At 35.7% G+C, this 23,798-nt stretch overlaps 1 protein-coding gene across 1 annotated transcript; it reads left to right on the top strand.

The window, feature by feature from the left end:
- Nucleotides 1-11,805: 11,805 nt before the first annotated feature.
- Nucleotides 11,806-23,549, top strand: LOC149836097 (uncharacterized). Its single transcript, XM_090008985.1, has 11 exons — nucleotides 11,806-12,018; nucleotides 12,434-12,531; nucleotides 13,500-13,587; nucleotides 16,106-16,388; nucleotides 16,460-16,522; nucleotides 16,594-16,656; nucleotides 16,727-16,777; nucleotides 18,654-18,751; nucleotides 20,866-20,988; nucleotides 21,327-21,416; nucleotides 23,166-23,549. Exons 1-11 carry the CDS (start codon nucleotides 11,962-11,964, stop codon nucleotides 23,292-23,294), a joined length of 1,143 nt encoding a protein of 380 aa, XP_089865111.1. The 5' UTR covers nucleotides 11,806-11,961; the 3' UTR covers nucleotides 23,295-23,549.
- The last annotated feature ends 249 nt before the right edge of the window (nucleotides 23,550-23,798 follow it).

Raw genomic sequence — 23,798 nt, 5'->3', positions numbered from 1 at the left:
AAAACCTGTTATAATCATAATAGCCACAAATACGCAGTGACCTTTCTTTTTCCCTTTCTTTTGTGTTTTGTTTTGGTGGGTTTCGTGCTGTTTTTATGCAGAAAAAGGCTATCAAGGAAAATGACAGTTTAGTTGCTCTGATTCTGTGCATGTATCATTCATGGCTTGCTGTCAATTCAATCTATATATCTGGCATAAATGAAATGAGTTTCTCCGACTATTCAAAAAGTTCTGCAGAAATTTGTTATGCTGTTCAAGTTACAGTTATGATGATAATAGACAAATCTCTTCCTAGAATATACAACATGGGGGGTTTAGGGTACCATTGATTATCAGTACAGTTGTACGATTGTCTATTGTGGAGTTCTGTCGGCTTCTAGATTTGTGATCAGGTAATATTTCCAAGAGGTAGCTTTCTAACACTATGAAATGTTCTGCTTGTGGCAGGTCACATTCTCTGTCATGTTCTTCAGAAACTGTTTTATGCATATTTCTGTTTTACCATCTGCTTACAATTTGCATATTTCTATGAGTACATGCTAATTCCCAGCTGCAAGATTCTGATTTTGGGTAAATGGATTCATGCAGAAATTTGTGGGAATACTATAATTCACAGTAACAAGCCTTGATTTTCAGTTATCAATGTCTGCACAAGATTGTGTAGTTTGAGCCACTCAAACACTCCCCTGTGACTGCTTGTCATATTGTCTTGGATACGCTCGGTGCCAGTGTATTTGTTTTACTAAATCAAGAGAGAACATGCTCATATTTTGTTGGTTATGTGGTCTGTCCTAGAATTGGACTTAAGCTTGTTGCCTGTAGTAATATCTCAGAGGTGGTCCATCAAAGAGATGATGGCATACATCTCTGCTTTTAGTTCGATGGTAGGATTTCAGACAACAGTGCCTCTGTTGCTAGTGAATCGGTATTAGTCCACTCCTTAGTATGAAGTCAAGTTGGTGTTTAGTGGTTTAAGTATCATTCTATGGTGTGGTGAACGTTACAGGGGTGTTGGTCTCCCTGTGAGCTGGAAAAATGAGTAATTTTGATCTTTGGATTTGGCATTAATCCAGTGGTCGAGCATCTTTCAGTTAGCTGGTTGGGCAGAACTGACATGGCATTTGTGCCCATGCCACAATTCTTGCATCCGTTTTGGATGGCAATGCCATGCCAAGGCATTGGCATTCAATCAAATTGATGGAAAAAGAATGGTCACTCAACCTGGTGTTCCTTTTATGATTATATCCTATGTAACGAGGACACAGCAAAATAAACATGGGACATGACGTATTTGTGGAATTTGCCATTTAATATAGTATATAAGAGGATACAGCACGAGAGAGAATTGGAGTATCCCTGAGACAGATTATATCTTGGACCCTGCTTATCTTTTCGTCTGAGCTCCAACCCTTGACCTTCCCCAGCATCACCATGGTCTATGTCACATGGGTGCGGGGATGCGGCACTTTCAAAAAACCTGGGTGTGGAGGTGCGGCAAAATTATAAAAAAATTTATATATATATATATATATATATATATATATATATATATATATATATATATATATATATATATATATATATATATAAAGTCCAAAAGTTGGACATAAATGACCTTGGATGCATTGACTGCACCCAGGGTCAGGTTGACCGCATCAGGGGTGGGTGTGGGTGCGACACGGGTGCGGCATCTAGTTGGAGAATCCCTGTGACATAGGGCAAAAAAAAATTTCTTGGCAAAATTTTTTTTAAGTTTGAGAATTGGATCAAAATGACCTTGGGTGCGTTGACCGCACCCAGGGTCGGGTTGACCGCACCCGCGTTGAGTCGCTTCGACGCGGGTGCGGCACCCTGCTAGCCGAATCCCTGTGACATAGACCATGGTTTTTCATCATCTGCCACCTCAATCTTCACTTTCAATCTCAATTCTCTGCCATCAATGGCTGCATCAAAGCTCTCTCTCTCTCTCTCTCTCTCTCTCTCTCTCTCTCTCTCTCTCTCTCTCTCTCTCTCTCTCTTGAAACCAACTACCATTGATTCTCTGTACAGGTTTGTCACAGGAGGCTTCCAGTTAGCTTTCAAAGAAAAACTGTCAATTTCAAGAGAGCGACTTTTTTTATTCTATTTGAGACCATATATGGAGATGCATTGCCTTACTCTGCACATCTGGTAGGGCGACCGGTGAATGTCACCAAGTTGATGGAATATCATGAGTTTGAAACCCACTGGGGCATCTCTTACCACAAAGTGGAAGCTGGTTGTACTCGCTGATAGGGAGGGTGGACCTCAAGGATTTGTACTAATCGAAGTCTTGCCTATATACATTCAGTGAGGTATGTTATGACATGCCAAACACATTTATGGGGCCAGAATTGCAAAAAAAAAAAAGCACCACAAAACCTGAAAACCCCATTTAACATGTTTTCATTATATAGACACACACACACACACACACGAGGATATTGGCTACTAATGAAGGTAAGAAACTAATGAGTAAAAACTACTCTTTTCTTCAAAAAAATTTATTTTTTTCTAGATCAAATGTTTCAGATGTGATCTACATGGTTTGTTTAGTAGGAAACTTGTTTTAAATCATGTGATTATGACACATAATTAGGTTTTTAAAGGGGGTTCAAAAATCAGCGGTCCATAATGTGCCAAATTTTCATAACTCAAAAGATCATTCTTTTATATCAGAAATGCAAGATTCAAGGCTTGATCCTTAGCAAACAATTCATGTTAAACACATCTATGTTGTTAGATTGAGTTGTTACAACTTGCTCATTTAATTTTTAGCTCATTAGTTTCTTACCTTTGTTAGTACCAAATATTTTTTCATATATATATATATATATATATATATATATATATATATATATATATATATATATATATATATATATATATATATATTAAAAAATGATTGTATTATCCTTGTAAAATGATAGATCTCCGAAATGCCTCACAATTCCTTCACATGTCCAAAATTTTGATTTTCAACTTTTTTAGGATATTTTTACCTTTTGCACAAGCGAACCTATTGATGCTCGCACAATAGATATGAACGTAGTATGAAGGTCACATCTCAATAAAAAGGAGATTCACATGAACTTTTTGTGAACCTGATGAAATTCACATAAAAAAAATTGTAAACATGTCTAGGTTGGATCTCAATAAAGGAGATTCACCTAACAAATTCATATCTTTTGGGGTTCGCAAGCCCTATGCGAACCTTCTTGAATTGAAAAGTTTTAGCTCGCCATGTTTGCTCCATACATTTGCGGCAGTCCTGACCTGCGCACATATAACATGTGAATGTCAATCTTGTGTTAATGCAATGTCATTTTGCGAATGTTCTTACCTTCGCATGCTTTCTGATTCATATATAAAGTCATTGATAACTCTCTTTTTTTCTTGATAGAACCCCAACTCTTTTTCCTCTTTTCTTATAGTGATTCCTCCGCAATTTATCTTGCAACATTTTAGTGAGATTGCACCAACATTTCGACAAGGTTGTGCATTTTTTCACTTTTATAGACTTTAGCAGCAGTTCAAGACCGTCACTAAAGCCTCTAAAAGCTAAAAAACAGTGCCTATTTGATGGATGAAGGGAGTCTGACTATACCCCTTCTCTCTCTCCACACACACACACACACACATATATATATATATATATATAGAGAGAGAGAGAGAGAGAAAGAAAGATAAATTGGAAGCTGCTTAATCGTTGAGTGCTTGGTCATCCAACCACCATGCTGTCCCATATATAACCTTTCAGTCTCCTTGCTTAGATACCTCTCTCTCTCTCTCTCTCTCTCTCTCTCTCTCTCTCTCTCTCTCTCTCTCTCTCTCTCACACACACACACACACACACACACATATATATATATATATATATATATATATATATATATATATATATATATATATATATATATATATATATATATATATATAGAGAGAGAGAGAGAGAGATGCTTAATCGTTGAGTGCTTGATCAAAACACACTCATGATGATCCAATGACCATGCTGCCCCCATATATGACCTTTCAGTCTCCTTGTTTTTTCCTCTTTCCCATAGCACCCTCTCTCTCACATTGTCCCCTCCCTCTTTGTACTTGACCTCATCCCCCACACCTCTCCCTCTCTCTCTCTTCTTCTCTATGTTGGACCGCCTTGCCAAACTCGTTCCCCACCTGTGTCGAGATGATCGTGTCGAGCGCCATCGAAAGTGTATACATCAGGCATCTCCTTTCCTGCGTTGGACCATTGTTGGAGCTTGTTCCCCACCCGCAGTGTGTACATCATGTGCGCCCTACCTGTTATCATTGTAAAATTTTACTTTTGCAAGTCAACTAACCTTATGAAAAAGTTTTGAAAATAACTCACCTTTATTTTAAAATGCGAAAAAAATTCTGAGGAATGGGACTCGCCTGTCAGTACGAGGTTCAACCGTTCCTGATGTCATAATCAGGGGTAATCGAACCAAGGATCAATCTTGTGATTTGTTTTGCTCAACTGTCTAAACTGTTATTCTATTCCTAAATGCACAAAGAATCAGGCATGTGCTATGAACTTTGAAAAATGCAGATTGAAAACATGATGTATGCTTCAAATATTTGAGAATATCGGGAAGGAGATGATTGAAAAATAGTGTTTCAAACTTGGAAAATATTGAAGACTTATTGAAATTTGAAGATTTTGAGAAAATCATTTTTGAAAAAAAAGACTTAGAAATGATGTTGACTAACCTATATGATGAATGAAATATCATTTTGTAAAATCATATTTGGAAAAAGAAAATTCGAAAAGGCTTTGAGAAATACCCTTTCTTTCATAAATCGATTTGGTATAAAAGGGTTTTTGTATACCTTATAGAATTTAAATAAGGTAGATTCACCATATATCCCTGACTATTACCACGAATATGTATTAAATATATCTCATTTGATTCTAAAAGGAAAAATACTTGGAAAAGCTTTTGAAAATTTATAATAATTTTTTAAGATAGCCTAAGAGTGTAGGTTGTTTGTAACTTAAAACAAGATGAAAAATTTGAGTTTCATTCATATTCTGACTATGGCCATAAATACGAACTCCACTTAGTTTATCAACTCTCTAGAGCAGGTGTATGTGCCATTCGTGTTGACCATTGTGGATTTGAAATATGCATGAATCATCATCCATCATAATTAATATTATATGCAAATGCAACCCTAATCTATGCAGAAAAGGAAAATATTCTTATTCCAATATTACAATTACAATTTACATCAACAATTGAAATAAAATAAAGAGAAAATAAAAGAAAATTTAATCTTGAGCTTTCTAGCAAAATTAACAAACAAGTTAGTAGAAATATGTAGGTTTTTTTAGATTTATCCAACAATATCTGAAAATTGAGGGATTTATCCGAATATAAGCCTTTTTCTATGCTTCTCTGAAATAAAAATCATTAAATATCATAATGGATGATGCCTAACTAAATGAATAGTAAATTAGAAATTCAAAATTGAGGAAAAAATAACCAAAATACCCTTAAAATTTGAGCTTATTTGCAAAATAGGGTTAAAAATAGGGTTTTTCAGAAAATATTGTTGTAATATGCTTAATCTGAAGACCAAACAGACTCAAAACGATGCCAAATCGGGTGGAGAGCACCCTGATGTGATTATGAACATGATCAAATCCTAAAAATATAAGACTTTTCATGAAAAAAGATGAAATAATAGAAAAATATTGATTTTTGCCCATATTTCACTTAAATTAGGACTCCACGGGTATCTTTTTTTTATGAAATAACTAAATAACACAGCAAATAAATTTTAAAAATCATAAAAATTGACATGGATACTTCTAATACTCTTAAAAATAATATGCAACTAAAAAATATTACTATTTAAGCAATAAATATTAAATAAAAAAAGGAAAATATATTGTTTTACCTACTATTTTGTACATATCACGGTGTCAGACCAGAACTACATATCAAACAGCTAGAGATGAAAATTTATGAAATTTAACAAACAAAAACTAGAAAGATCAATGAAAAAAACCATTTTTACAGATTGGTAATATGATCTTTGATTAGGGAGATACGACTTTGGCAAGACGCACTTGATTCTGACCCATGCATAACGATACAAGAAAGACCGACCCAGTTTCGGGTTTAAGGAAAAATAGCAAATAGTCATCAAAATTCATAATTTTTTTCAGAGATGAACTAGATATAACAATAAGAAAATCCCTTTTTATGGATCAGAAATACGATCTTCGGTGAGGGAGAAATTGTTCCAGTAAGATGACCTAGGGTTTTAATCATGCCTCAAAATTCAAGAAACACAGACTCTGATTTTGGACTTAAAAAAATAAAAAACGATGGTAAAAATTTATAAAAATCACACCAAAGAAAGTAGACATGCATACAGATTGGTTATTTTTTATGGTTCATTGATGCGATCTTCGGTTAGGGAGATATCATTCCGACAAGATGAACCTGGCTCTGAATCGTGTCTGTCAGTTCAAGAAACACAGGTTCTAATGTCGGATGAAAATAGAATAGTAAATGATCATAGAAATTTATAAAAAATTTAAATATTAAACTAGACACTCTAACAAAGATGTCGCTTTTTACGGATCTAAAATACGATCTTCGGTGAGAGAGATATGATCTGCGCAAGCTGCACCTGTTTCTGCATAGCATTTTAATAGTGCAGAAAACAGGTTCCGACTTGGATTTTTGAAAACAGGGTTACAGAACTCAGAAAAATCTATTTTTTTATTAGAAACCATAGATAGGTGCATGATTCCACCATAAAAAATTTAGATTTAAACAATGAATATAAACAAGTAAAATAATAGCATAAACAGACAACCAAAATTCAAAATATGGAATCTAAAACCCTAGAACAAAATAAAACTTGATTTAATAAAACGTGTAACTATGGCTATGGATCATGATTAAATGCATGAATAACTGAAAATAAACCTGAATACAGTAAAAATAAAAAATGAAATTCGAGCATGGATTGAAATTCGATTTTGTCAATAGAGAAGAGAGATTTGACCTATAGAAGGTTGAATCACCTTCTTTCTTTGGGCATTAACAAAATAAACTAAATATAAGCATGATCTATGGAATAAAATTATAAAAAGTTTGATCATGAATTAGTTGATCATCTTCTTGAAGCTCTCACATAATTCCTTAAAGTAAACAATGAAGAAAAAGCAAAGAAAAGATGGGCGGCTATGGTGGATTCAAGGGAAATCGATAGAAAAAAAACTAATAAAAGCAAAAGGAAGAAGAAACTCACCTTGGGTTGATTCAATAGAGGAGGCTGCTGGAACTTGAAAGAGCGGGAGAGCAAGAGGGCTGGAAAGAGGGAGAGATAGAGTATGGGGGTCGGCCCCTAGAGGTCCCCTTTTATAGACTTTTCAAAACTTTGATTTAGAGAGTTTTGATCTAATCGGAACCCTCTTAATTAAAAGAGATAATCCAAAAGAGGTGGGGTGCAATTTTTCTAAAGAGCCCTAATGGGCTTTGGTTTTTGACTTTTCAACTTTAACCTAATTAAAATATTAACTAAACCCAAATGGGTTTAAATACCCCCAAATATGGCGCCACCCATGTGGGTCCCATTTGGTTTTTAAAAAATGATTTTAAAGAGGTAAAAACAAAGGGGTTAAAAACATGATTTTCAAGAAACTTTGAAAGACACCTAGATCCACTAAATTTTTTGTAGTTTTGAAATAAGTAAAACACAAAAAATGAAACGAATTTGAATAAAAATGGAAATTAGGGTTTGGCATCCCTTGTCGGGTGGGCCCCACTTGAAGAAAATTGATAAAAAATAGAAATTGACTTAAAAATCAAGTTTAAAACAAATCCAGATCATTTTTTAAGGAAATGTTTTTGAAATAATGGAATATAAAGCCCTCGGGGTTGGCCAAATGGCAAAAATTGGTTCTAGAACTCACGTTTTTTAAATTGATTTCTAAGAAAAGGTTTTAAAATCGAGTCTGGATTTGATATTTTGAAAACAAGAGTGTCGGATCTCGAAAATGATATGAGATGACATGGAATGCGATAAAATGACATGCAATGACATGCGAAATGCTATAAAATGACATAAAATGACTATGAAATGCAAACTCTGGATGAGGGATTTGAAGTCCCGGACCCCTGGCATGAACAAGGAATTGAAAATTTCAGTCTGAGGATAGAAATTGGGTATTGGATATCAGATTCGATATTGGATTTGATCCAAATATGAATTGGATGTCGGATATAGCTAAAACTTCAGAGAAAGAATTGATCCGAGCCTAGATTGGCACTTATACCAACTTGGGAAAATGATAGAATTGATGTTTCGGATAAAATGACCTGAGCAATTATTTTGCCCCTGCAGGACTGAGAGTGACACTAGAAAATGAGGTTTAAACTAGTTTAAACTAGGTTCTAGGGTTTCTAAACTCAGATGAACTAAAAAGACATTGACTCAACTAAACTCCTAGACTGGATGATCGAGAAATGACATCATTCTCGAGAAAATGTTCAGAAATGAACACCGGAGTGAAGTGGATCACGAAAATATACTGAAGTGTGAGCTAAGATAAAGGTCAATTATACTGAGATAAACTAACTTTGGAGTTTAGACACTAGCTAGACTGACAAGACTTAGCTCAATTTCAGCTAAAATTGGCTGAAATAAACTCTAAGACTATGGGAAACGAAATTGAACTGAAACTGGACTACTTGAACTTCTGGTGAGCTCAGGTTAGACTCAAGGAAATAGGGTTGATTAGAATTAACTGACTCGGAGACAATTGACTGGAACTCGAGCTAGAAATAAGCCCATTCCTGAGAAAATAAACCAATTTTAGCTGAAATGATCATAAATGAATAAGACTTACTCATCGTGAGCTCAGGAGAGCTAGAAATGACAAACATTCTAACTATTCTGAACTTAAAAATGAGCTTGATTGGGTCTGACTGATGAGAGCCTAAGGTGACATAGGGGTAGAATGGTAATTTTACTGACAAAAAGAAGTAAAATGACACTTAAACTGGAATGGACCTACGGTTAGACTCCTACACTGGTCTACAGGGATGGCATCTGTGAAAGGGGGGTGTCCAAAAAACGAACAGGGAAAATTTGGGGTGTTTACATTACCCCCCTCTCTTTTTCTCTCCTTGCAAATGGGTTCCAACATAGAGTCTATGTGTGTGTGTGCTAGGGTTCCAAGAAACCCATAGAAGAAGAAATGGGGAGAGAGACCGTCCAAAATGCTCTCTCTCTCCTCTATGTTTGCTATGGGGTTTGAATAAATCCAAAGGTGAAGAAACCCTACCGATCTCCTTGTTTCTTCCTTTGGGTTTCTAACCACCATTTTTGCTTTGATCTTGTGAATTTTTTGAGTCAGTATTGAATACAAAGAAGGATTTGTCTTACTATTACTCTATTAATGTTTCTATTTTTTAACATATTTCATTCTTTGATTGTTGTTTTTCTAATTTTCGTGCTGACCGGATAAAACTTCAATAAGAAAAAAATGCATTTGATCCAACGACCAACATATTCTTATGTTGTTTTTCCAATTTTTGTGTTGTTTTTCTTATTTTAGAACATATTCTATGGGTTTCTAATTTTCATGTTGTTTTTCTTATTTTAGAACTTATTTTTGTTAGCATGAGTTGCTCAATACATTTCTCGATTTTTGCAGGCAACTTATAGATCGACATGTAGTGGGAAGGGTCATTGACACAACTGATTTGATCAGAGTTAGCCTACCAGCCCGAGAAAGGTACTTATTTCGCCATGATTGCAATCCTGACTCCACTCGATCCAAGATCTGCAACCAGAGCGGTGCCTAAACAAACCGGTTGTCAAGGGAAAGGCCCAGGTATGAAATCGGTAACTTACCTACCCGGGATTCGAAGAGGTGGGAGGTTGCTGTTGTGAGCATGAGATCAACGTTGAAGACAAAGACCTCACTTTTTTATCAGTTGATGTGTGGGCCCGAGATGAAGCCAAACACTTTGAGGATTCATAGAATCCTCTTCATCTGTTCAATGGAGGCTTCACCAAAAAGGATAAAGTCGTTGACGAACTGAAGAAGAGTGAAATTAAATCCGAAGAGGACGTCGAGTTTGTAAACCTGACCCTTGTGGCTTACATAATCAAGTCTGCCAACCCCTCAATGACAACGTCAATGAGAAGGGGGGGGGGGGGGGGGGGGGGGGGAAGCAGGCAGCCCTGCCTTAGGCCTCTATACAGATTTTAAACTGGGCTTAATTCACCATTAAGATCCAACAACTAGCGATTGCATTGCATGCACAAGAAGTAGATACTTAAAGTCTTAAACTTGTCAATCTTCTCAAGATGATATACTAACCGATCTGGATGAGTAGATGATATCTTAGTGCATGTAATCTTGGGTAAGTAATTCTTCCCTTCTTTTTTTTAATCTTAATAAACTAATTGTATGTTCATATATGGTATCTTCATATTAATGTTAACTGGCTGGTAATATGCATATCAAATTAACCATATGATGTATAAGCAGATAAATACCAGTTCACTATTTCTCTACAAAATTCTTTTTTTTTGTTTTTGTGAAATGTGGTTGTGGCTGTGTGAGTTTCTAGTTCATTGAGTACAACGTGCTTCTTCAACCATCACATACTCTTAAAAATATTTTTTAAGTGTGCTCTTGAAAATATTGGTATTCTTGTTACATTCTTCTTATGAAACTAATAAATTAAAGGACTGAGTCAAACTAGAAAATAGCTCTGTATTCTTGCTTTTTGGATAACCAAATGTGAAATTTTTTTTAATTGTAGACGTTGGTTTTTTAAATCTTCTAAAAACCTAACTGGGACAATCCGAAAGTCAATTCCCATAAAATCAAGCATGTAGATCACATCTATATAGTCAGATTTTAGAAAACATATAAACAATCTTTTCAAAGCTCTGTAGACTAGGGGTAGGCATAAAAAAAATGTTAGGCACCTGCCCATAACACACACACACACACACACACTCTCTCTCTTCATATATATATATATATACGGCCCAATATGCAAAAAAACATAAACAACTTAAGATGTAATACAAATACGGTTTAAGTTGGGTTACGAAGAAATAAGCCACAAAACTACGTGAAACTATTAAGGTGAAAATCATAGGTTTTAGATTTTTTTTTAGATTAAATCTTATAGATGTCATCGACAAGGTTTGTTTAGTGGGAAATGAGCTTTAAATAATATGATTTAGACACATAAGCAGGTTTTATAAAGGTTTAAAAAAAGTGAATGGTTCACAATTCACTAAAATCTCATGACTCGAGAACTCATATCCAAGACCTGATGCTTAACAAACAAAACATCCAGAAGACAACTATTTGGTCAGATTGAGTCAATAAGGCTTGAAACTATGATTTTCAGCTCTATAGTTTCATATAGTTTGGTGCCTTTAATACCAGCAAATATTAACCATATACAATATATATAAAAAAAAATATACTACGTATTAATGAGCCTAGATGCACGGAGCTTTCCCAGTTCATACTAGTCTTAGATACCTAAACGACGAGTTGGCTCATTGCTCCGCTCGCGCCGAGCCCAGTTTTCGAGCCGAGCCCAGACGAGCTGAACTGTAAGCTGCTCATCTTTTCCTGCCCTAGCCTAGCCAAGGGAGTCAGACCGAGCTGGCTAATTGGACCAAACCATTAGTTATGTCCTAACCCGGTCCAGAACATCTCGAACACTAAATTGATGCCCTAACCCTAAAAATGCCAAAGGGCAGAATACAAAAGCCTTTTCCCCTGTTTGTTTAATAAAAAGGAGAATTGGCGGAATCGACCCTTTGGAGTTCAAATTTTCGATCGACCCATCGTTTCCCCTCTTTCCGTACACACCACAGAGCCAAACAATCGTCTCCTTCCTCCTTCACAGATCAATGGGAACGAAGCGCCGTGTGGAATCGGAGTCCAATGCAGAACCCCTTGATTCCACGGTCGGGGTTTTCTCTTCCCCTTATCCCTTTTTTTGGTTTTTTGATTTCTTGGAGCAATAAAAGAAGAAATTAAATTGTTGATCTTTTGGTTTTTTCACTTCTTAATCTTCTTTTTCTTATTTTGGGTTTTATTTCTTGGTCTTCTTTTCCGTTTTTGGTGGAAGTATTAATGGGTTTAGGATCGTTGTCGTGATTTCGTGGTTTAGTTGAATGGTTCCTCTTACATTATTAACGACATAATTCATTCCCGTCGTTCTGGTTTCCTGTGAATGAGGATTTAAATGAGATTTTGTTTCATTAAACTTGTCATATTTGGATAAATTTTGGTAAATTCTTGGTTACAAGTATGTATCTTTTTCTTGCTCTAGTTGAAAAGAATTTCTCTTTTTTCTCTTTTCTTGTTGGTGTGTGACAGCTTCGGAGCAAACGGATAGTTGCAGTGCCTCCTTTTGATTTGCAACGGGCTCGGTCGTCGCAGCAGCATGTTCGGGCGCTCAATACTCAATTTGCAAGGTTCATACTAAAACCACAGTGATGTGCATTTAGTTTCTGGTCCATCTCGTGTTGGTTTAATATATTTGACGAATTTAGGAACTGTGAACTTTATAGTGAAGTACAAAGTAAATGTGTAATGTAGTGCGGAAAAAAATGACTTCATACTTCAGTAGAAATGATTGAGAAGAAAAATTTTGGATCAAAGATTAATCAGATAGTTCGACCCGTGTTTTTAATTGAAAAGTGAAAAAGGGGAAATTGTGTAGATCAGCAAATAAATAATATATATATATATATATATATATATATTGAAACTTTATGTTTCCATGGAAATGCTAGAGAAAGTTACAAGAAATTAAAGGAAAACCACTTTGAGATGCATTATTTGGCTAAAAACATACCAAGAGCCTGATGCAAATGCAAAAGCTAGTTGAGCGACCTGTTGTAGTGGTGAAATGAAAATACGATTTTAAAGGTGGAAGTCAAGATAAGAAACTTTGTGATTTCCTGCAATCAAGCTACGTAGAATAGAAGAAAAACATTTCATAGTTTGTGTTTGCTACTGTAGGCATGAATCCACATATACATAATACTGCAGAAAGGGATAAAACATGAAGAAAGCTATGCTGATGAACAAAAAAAATGCAAAAATGTACTTTTGCGGCTAAATTCGAGGGTTGAGAGGTGCACCAACGAATAGTTTATCCCAATTAAGGTTTTGCATGGTTCTTTTTGTGAATCCTCGATTTTCGATGATAGAACAGGGACGGATTTTGAAGTTTGATACAAGTCCCTGGGTATGGGCACTTGCTCCAACTTTTGGAATTATGTACTCCAGGAAACTATAATTTATCTGCTTGGGAGTTTTGTCATGAATCTGACTTGATGCTTGAAGGCAATTAAATTGTTTGGTTAAGATCTGTTTGTCTCGAGTACATTGTCCTTACAAATCTCATATCTGGTTGTTTTCTCATCTGCCTGAACAGCTGGGTGCAATCACAACTTCAAAATCATCCTGATGAGATTTGGCAAGACGGTGTGCAAGATTATCTGCATCATGCTTCACAAATTATGGTCCCTTCTTTCACTTTCCCTTTTTTTTGGTGTCCTTCCAGCAATTTTTATTGTTGTTTACGATTCTTGCTAATCAAGATCATATTGTTTATAGCAAGGTTGTAAGTATCGTATCGTTATCCGTATTGGTCGGGCAAAAATTAGCCTATATCATATCGTAAACATATCATAAATTTTTAATACAAATTTTTAATACAAATTTTTAAAATTTCTAAAAAAATCAAGAAAAATCAGAAAAAATTAGCAAAAATTATAAAAAAAATCATAACATATGAAACAATGATGAATTGCACAAAATACAACCATAAAATCACATATGAAGCATTTATGTCTGTATGTGCTACATAAGACTCTTGCAATTAAGAACATGCCACAAGACTCATACTTTCATATTACAAAAACAAAAACAAAATATTATATAAAACCTCAATAATCATAATCATCATCATCTTCTTCTCCTACTAAAATTAATAACAAATCATGCAACTGATAATTGACAATGTAAATAAAAGGCAACTACATAATTTAAATTTTAAACACAATTAATGCCTTAACTAACAATATTAAATTCACATCCAAGTTATACTAAAATGTCATTAAGTCATAACTAAACTATTAAGAGTTCATGATAACTAAAAACATTATGTTTAACCAACATTTTATATGTCGATCATCATCTTTAAAGTTTTAAACTATAAAGATCTTAAAACTAAACTATCTTCTAGAGCCTATTTGCCAAACACATGAACTACTCAGTGTTGCATCCAACTGCCGCGTGATGATCTCTTTATCTTCGGTCATTTTTTTGGCAAGTAGGTTATCATCAACTTCTTCAGAATCTGGAACAATGGTTGAAAGCCTTTTTTTGCATTTTTGAAAAAAAAAATTCTAGTTCAGCAATAACATCAACATGAAAAGTGACAGGAATAAATGGATAATCACATGAACATACATTTTGACGAAGACTTACAATATGTTGTTTAAATTTATGCAATCCACCTTTAATAATAGCACCACAAAAAAGACATGTCAATGATGATCCTGGTCATGGTACATCATCCATACTTCTATAATATTGCCACACAGGATCATCTCTATAAGATGAACGTGAAGACGACATCGAAAGATCTAAAATAAAACATAACCAATTAACCACCAAATAAAAATATAGGCATACAAATATTCAACAAGTTTACATACACATAACAAACTTAAGTCCTAGCAGTTTCCCCAAAAAAGCTCAATAAGAAGTAAGGAATATGGATTTTTACCTTAACCCACTTCCTTGAGTGAAAAAATGGTGGAAATGCACTCTTACTTGAGAAAAACACAAAAGCCCTCACCCTTGCACACGGATTGGCCCTCAAATCGCTCTCACGACTCCTAGGGTGTGTGGGTTCCCCTCTAATGACCTATACACAAATGAGGGAACTTGAGAAAAATACAAAAGCCCTCACCCTTGCGCACGGATTGGCCCTCAAATCGCTCTCACGACTCCTAGGGTGTGTGGGTTCCCCTCTAATGACCTATACACAAATGAGGGAGTCGGCCCTCAAGAGGTATTTAAAACCCAAAAAGTAAAAAGGTAACTTTTGGCTTTTTTAAAGCGCGCCGAAGGTGTATCATACAATACGCCTTGTAGCGTACGATACGAGTCAATACAAGGGCGTATCATACGATACACACAATATGGATATACGTGTGTGTATCATATCAGTTTCTCCAAAAGTAACGATACATATCGTACGGTACGGTATGATACATACAACACTAGTTTATAGATGGACTCCACTCCAATTGGCTCATCAGGCTGGTTTTTGTCACAACACTGTACATTATTAACTACAACTGTTTTGTGTCTAAAAGACCCTCAAATTCTATTAGAAGTAAGTTTCTTACTTGGGAAAGAGTTTGGTTGTACTAGACAAATAATTTATAAGTTCGATGATGCTTGGATGAAAAGATTTCTTGAATTGTGTGAGCTGCTGGTATGCTAGATGAATAATTTAAAAGTTCTATGATGCTTAGTTAAAAAATATTAGATTATTGAATTATATAAGCAGCTGATATGTAGAAAAGATTTTGAGTTACAGTCTCCATGTGTTACAATATTCTTCTTTAGTTCTTGAGTTTCATCTCAATTGTTTGAATAACTATACTGCACATGTTACATAAGCCTAAACTAAAAGCATTTGCAGTTTGAAATATGAATGTGGAACATTGAGTTTATGGTGGCAGTGCTGAACAGCCAAGGCATGTGCCATGGATTCATGGAATAATGAGAATGTAGGAACCCAGTTGAAAATTGAAATATGTTGATTTAAGAGTGTGGATTGATGTTTTTTTATCCCCTTTGTTGTTTCAATTGTTCTAAATATACAAGTATGAATTGTGTGTCTTAGTGTTTTAGTCTTTTCATCTGTAGCATTCTTGTTGGTTTTACTACTGTTCTTTTTGCAGCATATTTTGTATACTGACATTAGTCTACCTTTCTTTCTACATGCCAACTGGTTTGTAGGAGAAATTCAGTGATGTAGTAGAATGGCTCAAAGTAAATGCAACGGCAACAGAGAGCTTGTCTAATTCGCGCTCCCCTGATTTAGACAAAAAAATGGTGACTGATTTAAAGGCTAGCTCAGGTTCACCTAATTTAGACAACAAAGGGGTTACCAATTTAAAAGCCAAAGAGTTCCCAAATCAGCTCTTTGGAAACAGTGGATTGGTCCCAGGGTTTTCAAACTCAAGCTTGCTTAGTAAATGGGGCTCTAGTCCATTTTCTACCGGTCAAGTATCAGCACAAGGTAGATACCATCTTATGCATTATTCATTTATTTCATGCAATTGAACTATAACTTTTTCATTCTCTTGTTAGGAAGCCAAAGTTTAGCCACTGCTGCCTTTAATCCATTTTCTACCAGTCACGTATCAGCACAAGGTAGATACCATCTTATGCATTCGTCTTTTTTTCCATTCAAATGAACTATAACTTTTTCACTTTCTTGTTAGGAACCCAAAGTTTAGTCACGGCTGCCTCTAATCCATTTTCTACCAGTCAAGTATCAACACAAGGTAGAATACCATCTTATGCATTATTCTTTTTTCCCATGTAATTGAACTATAACTTTTTCACCCTTCTTAGGAAGCCACAGTTTAGCTACTGCTGTGAGTGGAACTGCTGAAGATGATGATGGTAAGAATCAGTGATTGGCTGCTCTTCATCTTTTACAATGAGATCTTATCATTATTTATGAGGCATAAGCATATTCTTTGAGCTCTTGGTACTGTGATCATGTGATACCTTGCATTTTGGGTGCTTGCATAGAGCATAATGGTCTAGACCTTTAGAATATGTAATGGATCCAATTTACTGTCAGAAATGCTTTGCTTCACACAGAGCTCTGCTCATATGCATCACAGACAACATATCCTCCAGAATATATGTTTTCGCTTGGCTGTATCATCTTATTTCATTGTGCAGCAGGATTATATAAGATTTATTTCATTATTTTCATTGTGCAGCAGGATTATATAAGATTTATTCCACTATTGCATAGAAGTTTTGGAACTTCATTAATGAAATAATTGTTGCTTTTGGGTTTAAGTGTCGAGGTAGAAAAGCGCTTACTGATGTGATGCAGGGCAGGATGGACCCAGACCCTACCCCAAGACCCGTGACCCGGATCCAGATCCATCAAGAAGAAGACCCGGATCTCGTCTCGGGTCCATGACTGGACCCGAGACCCGGATCCGCCAGCTAAATATTTAAAACCCTCTCCTAGGGTTTTACGAAGGGGGGATTGATTTTTTTGGGCAGCAGCCTTTTTTCGTTCCAGCATTTTTTTTTTACTTTCTTTACCTATTGTCTCATTCCTTTGCATTCACCACTGCATCATGATGTTTATTTCATAGTACAATTGAATTATGGAAAATCTACTGTAATAATAGTAAAGTGTGTCATCCACAACTGCGCAGATTCTCTGGAAGGGAACCCTGAATGTTGGTATGCTCTATCTCAAATTGATTAAACTCCTGTTTATTATTCGAAGAAAATGGGTGCCTATCGAAATCGAGAAAAAAAGGAAAATAGTTAGGAAATGGTACACACGTGACTATGAGTCATAATTCCTTGTTCAGTGTCTTTCTTGAAATGGAAACTGGCGAACAAGCCAACAAGTCCTTCAAAACAACTGCCAATAACCAGAAGATTGTGAAGGAAATGTTTGCAGTGTCAATTATTAGTTGGACAAATTTAAAGAAAAATAAAAGTTTAGAGAAGTGCCTTTTTTCTGTATAGGTAACACCTAGGATTCTGACCTCAAAAGAGGGTTATTCAGTTGGCAGGTGTTGCCAAACAAGATGATGCATGCTTCACCTTTACTTTTGAAATCTCTGGGCAGCTATGATATCTAAGGTAGTGATTGTCAAGTTTCCTTTTCTAGGCATTTAAGAAAAGTTTCAAGTTTGGATGGTGAATAATTCAGGTTTGGTGCCAAATAAATTTCTTAAGAAAGATCTTCACATTATTTTTTATATTTTCATAGCTTTTGCTTGGTTATGATAGTGATGTCACTACAGATGATTAAACATTAGCTTAGTAACAAAGTTATGTTGCTAGAATGCAGGAGTTATTTTTTTTTTGTACAATGTATTTTTATGCAGATCTCCAATAGTTGATCATCAATGCATTGAGATTGGACCCTACTTGACCCAATAGACTATTGGATCAAGGTCAACCACAGGTTCCAAAATTATTTAGTTGCCCTAGTTACAAGTAGGTTTGGTCCACATGAAAGTGACAAGCCTTATGTGGCCAGGCTCATGCCCAATCTATTATCTCAGTTGGCTTGACTGTCCTCACCTCTATTCTTTTCTCAAGAATGTTTTCCTCTTATAAGTATCCCTCCAACCCATCCTAGCTTGACACTATCATGTGTGCATTTTGTCATGAAGTTCAATCTCTTCTATGTATTTTGAAGGTCATTTCTGACTCTTGGGCATTGTGTTTAGCTTTCCGATGCATGTAAGCTTTCATTTAACAAACTCATTGCATTGTTTGTGGAATCTAGAGAACGAGATGGATCAACCAAGTAGCCCCTCTTTGAAGAGGAATGAAGAACATGGTGTCATTGTGGTGCATGAGGTCAAGTGCAAGTTGTATGTAAAGGTACAATTTTGTGCATTGTGATTCTTTAAAACTTGTGTTAGACCTGTAATGTTTTGCTTGTTGTCTTTGTTTGATATTATATTAGCTTTACACTTTCTTCCTAGATTAATTTTAAGTATTTCATCACTTGTATTGGTTTGTAAAGCACAAGGGCTGCTACTGTCTTCCAGGGTTACAACTATAATGAAGGAACCCACCTAGGCTCTATTGTTTGTGTTTAGGAGAGTTTAGATATTGTATCAAAGTATTGCTTGCGCTGTTGATTATGTGTTTACCATTTTTTGACAAGTTTTGGTTTAATGGTTATAAAATGGAGTGTAGTTCCTTACCATATGGAGCAAGGAATCTTCTTGAGTGAAACAAGAAAAAGTGTTGCCTAAGTTACTGCCAGTGTTTAGTGTGGCCATGGCAACAACATATAGAAGGAAAAACAGTAACTTGGTAAAGTAGGGTTTTCCTCTCTTTTCTCGTGGGAAAAGAACGAAATAATTATTCTGTTTTTTGGTAGACATTCTGAGAGGCTTTTAATGTCCTTAACAAAAGTTGGAGAAGTATCCTTGCTCCATCTTGGAAATCTGCCATCACTTCCTTCAAGATCCAAAAGTGTCCCTCGCTCTGACCTGGATGTAGCAGCGTAGTTGATTCATTTACTTCCCCTCCATGACTGAAAGTCACACCCCACAATCCCTTTTGTTATGAAATATTAATTTCGGATCAGCCGAGTATGGTCAAACATTAATTCACACAGGCACACACACGGATAATTTTGCTGCAAATGTTTGTGCATAGAAACACCTCTGGATCACCATGGCACATGTTGTTTTGATCCAATTGGACTTCATAGATGGATTCAGCATGGTCCAAATGCTAGGAATTGGCACTTGGGTCTTGTTTTTTCGACCTAAAAACATGATTTTAGTTTTTCAGAAAATAGCACACATTGTAAGCCGTTGATTCATGTTGTAATCGGATGGTCCAAGTGCCAATTCCCACTAAGAAAAGCATGTAGACCACATCTGTATAGTTAGTTTCATAAAAAAACAACCCAAAAAATGAGGCATTTGTACATACAAGTGACTATATATATATATATATATATATATATATATAGGGAAAAATATTTGCTACTAATGAAGGTAAGGAACTAATGAGCTAGAAATCATGGGTGCAAGTTATATCGACTCAATCTAACCACATAGATGTGTTCAGCATGGTTTGTCTGCTGTGGATCAAGCCTTGGATTGTGCTTTTTTATGTAAAAATGTGATTTTTTGAGTTATGAAATTTTGGCACATTGTGCGTCATTGATTTTTGGACCCCTTTAAAAACCTAATTATGGTGTCATAATCGCATGATCCAAAACAAGTTGCCTACTAAACAAACCATCTTGATCACATCTGTAACATTTCATCTACAAAAAAATGAATTTTTTGAAGAAAAGAGTGATTTCTACTCATTAGTAGCCAGCCAATATTTACCCATTTATATTTGTGTGTGTGTGTGAGAGAGAGAGAGGGAGAGAGAGAGAGAGAGAGCACCTACACCCGCCTAGCAGAAGCTATAGTTTTTTAAAAAATTGAGTTTTTCTGTTGATCAAACCCTGTAGTTATGATCTACATGCATTTTTTAGTAGAAAACAAGTTTTGGATCTTGTGATTGTGACCTACATGGAGGTTTCTTAAGATCTTCAAAAATCAATGGCACACAATTTACCAAAATTTCATGACTTAAGAAGTCTTATTTTTATGTCCAAAAACATGATTCCTATGAAACAAACTATGTTGAATAAATATGAGGTTTGATTGAGAAGATGCAACCTACATCTATGGTTTCTACTGGGTGGTTGTAGGTGCTCCTAGAGCACCTATAGCATTATATATATATATATATATATATATATATATTGGAGAGAGAGAGAGAGAGAGATTTGCTGAATCTCCTTTATGGACAACTCAATCTGACATAATGTATCCATGTTCACCACTGGCGCACTGATCCATGTCTATGTAACATGGTACACCTTTGTTGTTGGTTGCACCTTAAGTTTCTTATGGTTTGTTCTTTTTCCTTTTATTAAATTTTTCTCTTTTTTATTTTATTTTTACATTTTTCAGCCAGACAATCCACTAGAGAATGGGTGGAAGGATATGGGTGTTGGTCAGCTTTCCATAAAATGCAAAGAAGGCGCTGCTAAAGCTACCAGAGAATCCAAGCCAACAATTTTAATTAGAAATGATGTATGTGTGCTTTTCTTACTGTTTTTCTGTTCCTAAGATTATGCTAATCTTAAGACCAAGATTTTCTATGAATAAATGTGAAATTCACAGTTCTTTAGATCTTCGTTTTGCCAATTGTCATTCATTGATGGAAATGATCTATTGTTTTCTTTTTTCTTATCAGTACATGGATCTCTCTCTCTCTCTCTCTCTCCCTCTCTCTCTCTCTCTCCCTCTCTCTCTCTCTCTCTCTCTCTCCCTCTCTCTCTCTCTCTCTCTCTCTTCCTTTTTTTTTCTTTTTCTAGAGGGAGAAATTTCATTTTTTTTGTCTAATCTATCTTTGCTTTGCTTTGTCACAGGTTGGTAAAGTATTTCTAAATGCCTTGATATATCCAAGCATCAAAATGAACATTCAGAAGAATACAATCACTACAATTTTCCATACTTTGGTAATATACTCCGTGCCAAATATTAATAGTTCGATGGTTATCTATCATCTTACCCTAATGGTTTTCACTTAGCACAAAAATAGATGTATAATACGTTACAAGGTGGTTATATGAATTCTGTTAAGAATATCCTCTGTATTTTTGTGTACTACTCAATTTTTGTTCTCCATGCATGCCTTTACCATCCTTTCCTGCTACCAGATGTCAATTGAATATGACTATATAGGGTACAGTATATGGTTATTTTTATATACTTATATTATAAGTATATAGGATATATTACGGGAGTAAACCCTACCATCTTGGCTTAACCTGCATTGTTCATTGTGGCATAGTTTTTAACAAATGACACACATCTTTCTCTTATTAGTTTATAGATGCATGCTATGGAGAATCAGTTTGCCATGAAAGAAAGCAAGAAGAAGATACTTAATTGGGAAGATAAGAATTGCGTCATTAACCTCAAAGAATGAATGAATACAACACATAGGGGTCGGCCCTTTTAGATGCAAAAAACGACAAAAATAGTTGACTAAACTCACTAATGCTATGTTACAAGATTAACACTCTAGAATAAACATATATACAAATGTAGAGGATAGCACACAACCATGTGATATGGGTATTACACTCCTCAACACATGCTGCCTGAAGCACCTGAGAAGCAAGCACAGGAAATCTTTTATATTGTGCTCTTAACATGCAATTTTGGAAAACCTGTTTTTTCTAGGTTGTTAGAGTTGCTGCTGTTGCTGTCTATAATTCTGTTACACATGCATCCTCTACATTCTGAGCAGACAGAATGGGTCTGGACTTGGTACAAGTCAGACATGAGATTTCTTGCTATTATTTCTTTTTTGCCCCTAATAAACATCCAACTTCTAATGTATAGAGCTCAGGCCCCTTTCTCATATCTGACAACCCTAATTCTGGATTAAGAGTAACAAGATTTTTATCTAATTGAGCTAATGCTGCAAGTCAAATTGTGTCGCACTGGTTAGCCAGCCATGTGTAAGACTTGCATGTTCTGCAATCAAGCTGCCTTGTATCCAAACCGATCTGCTGCAGTGATGGGGACAGAGAAGATGAAGCTGACACATAGTATATTTATCAAGTCTAGGTTCAGTTCAAAATCAGAAAAGTATGGTGACTTCTTGCCTCTTGTTAGTTATGGACAATATAATGGAGAATTTCTCATAGAGTTTTATGCTTCATTCAAAAGAGAGCAATCTGTGGATTTATTGTACTAATGGAAAATTAGTCTTTGGTGTTCATGGTGGACTAGCCCACATTATGAATTCTGCAACTCCCCCACGGCTACTGTTGGTCTCATGCTTGCCCATTAAAGTTAGGTTTCACTCAATGGAATCTGCCCCATCAGGATGTCGCTTGGGCATTTCTTGGTTTTTGCTAAAAGTTCAGTCACAAGTCAGTACCAGTATACTGGTAATACCTAGATGAAGAATTTACACTACCATGCAACATTTAGATAGACAAATCGGAATTGTATTTTGTTACATGATACAATTATAGTGTGCTATGCTTCATCACGTGGTTGATGAATTTGCCGTGCATTAATACCAGGACATTTTTTCTATAGATTTTGTATGTTAAACTGCAAGTTTCTAGGCCCCATGTCGGTAACATGCTTGTGCTTTTATGAGACTCTCTCTCTCTCTCTCTCTCTCTGCTGTTCACGAAGCTTCAACTGCTCTCCTGTAGTGTCTGAGCTTCATTGACTTTGTGCAGGCCAGTGGTGATGCTAGTGGAAACGAGTCAGGAACCCCTATGGCACGTACCTACCTGCTAAGAACAAAAACAGAAGAGGAGATAAATAAGCTTGCAGATGCAATAAGAGAACATACTCCTCCATCTTGAATTCCACTATTGTTTGTATAATCTTTGTAAAATTAAATGCATGTGTTACATGGAAGAAAAATCAGAGCAGGATATCTGCATACCCATCAGTGCCTCGTACGAGTTCAGTTAACCTATTTTATGCTTTTCTTCGATAGCCAATTTTTCAAGTGGATGGTAGGCAGGGTACTGGCAACTGTTAAATTTCCTAAAGCTTGTAAGACCTATTTTAGTGTACGCTATAAGTTAACCTGCTTTGCGGGTGCATATTTGTTGTTCCTTCCATCTACCAACTTTCATGGCGGTTCCTCACGTGACATTTCTGCCCGACTCTGCTTTGTTTGGTTTGTGTGAAGCTTGTTGCAACTCATTAATGAGCTTGGCGAGCCAAGCTACAAGCAGCTCATGTAGTCTAAGCATGCTGAATACCAACAATGGGTAATGAGTGTTCGTTTGTTTAGATAGCTTATGTAACATTTGTATTTCTCATATGCCTTTGACACTCGCTGTGAAGTCGTAAAAAAT

This window comes from Nuphar pumila, chromosome 6 (genome assembly GCF_984573655.1).
Source record: "Nuphar pumila chromosome 6, dmNupPumi1.hap1.1, whole genome shotgun sequence".
Taxonomy (NCBI): domain Eukaryota; kingdom Viridiplantae; phylum Streptophyta; class Magnoliopsida; order Nymphaeales; family Nymphaeaceae; genus Nuphar; species Nuphar pumila.
This window is presented reverse-complemented; position numbering and strand designations above follow the sequence as displayed.

Bases quoted from the DNA above. Each gene is read 5' to 3' on its own strand.
- LOC149836097 (XM_090008985.1), top strand. From the start codon at position 11,962: ATGGGAACGAAGCGCCGTGTGGAATCGGAGTCCAATGCAGAACCCCTT. The intron at 12,019-12,433 runs GTCGGGGTTTTC...GGTGTGTGACAG, and splicing joins CAGAACCCCTTGATTCCACG to CTTCGGAGCAAACGGATAGT. The intron at 16,778-18,653 runs GTAAGAATCAGT...TGTGGAATCTAG, and splicing joins AACTGCTGAAGATGATGATG to AGAACGAGATGGATCAACCA.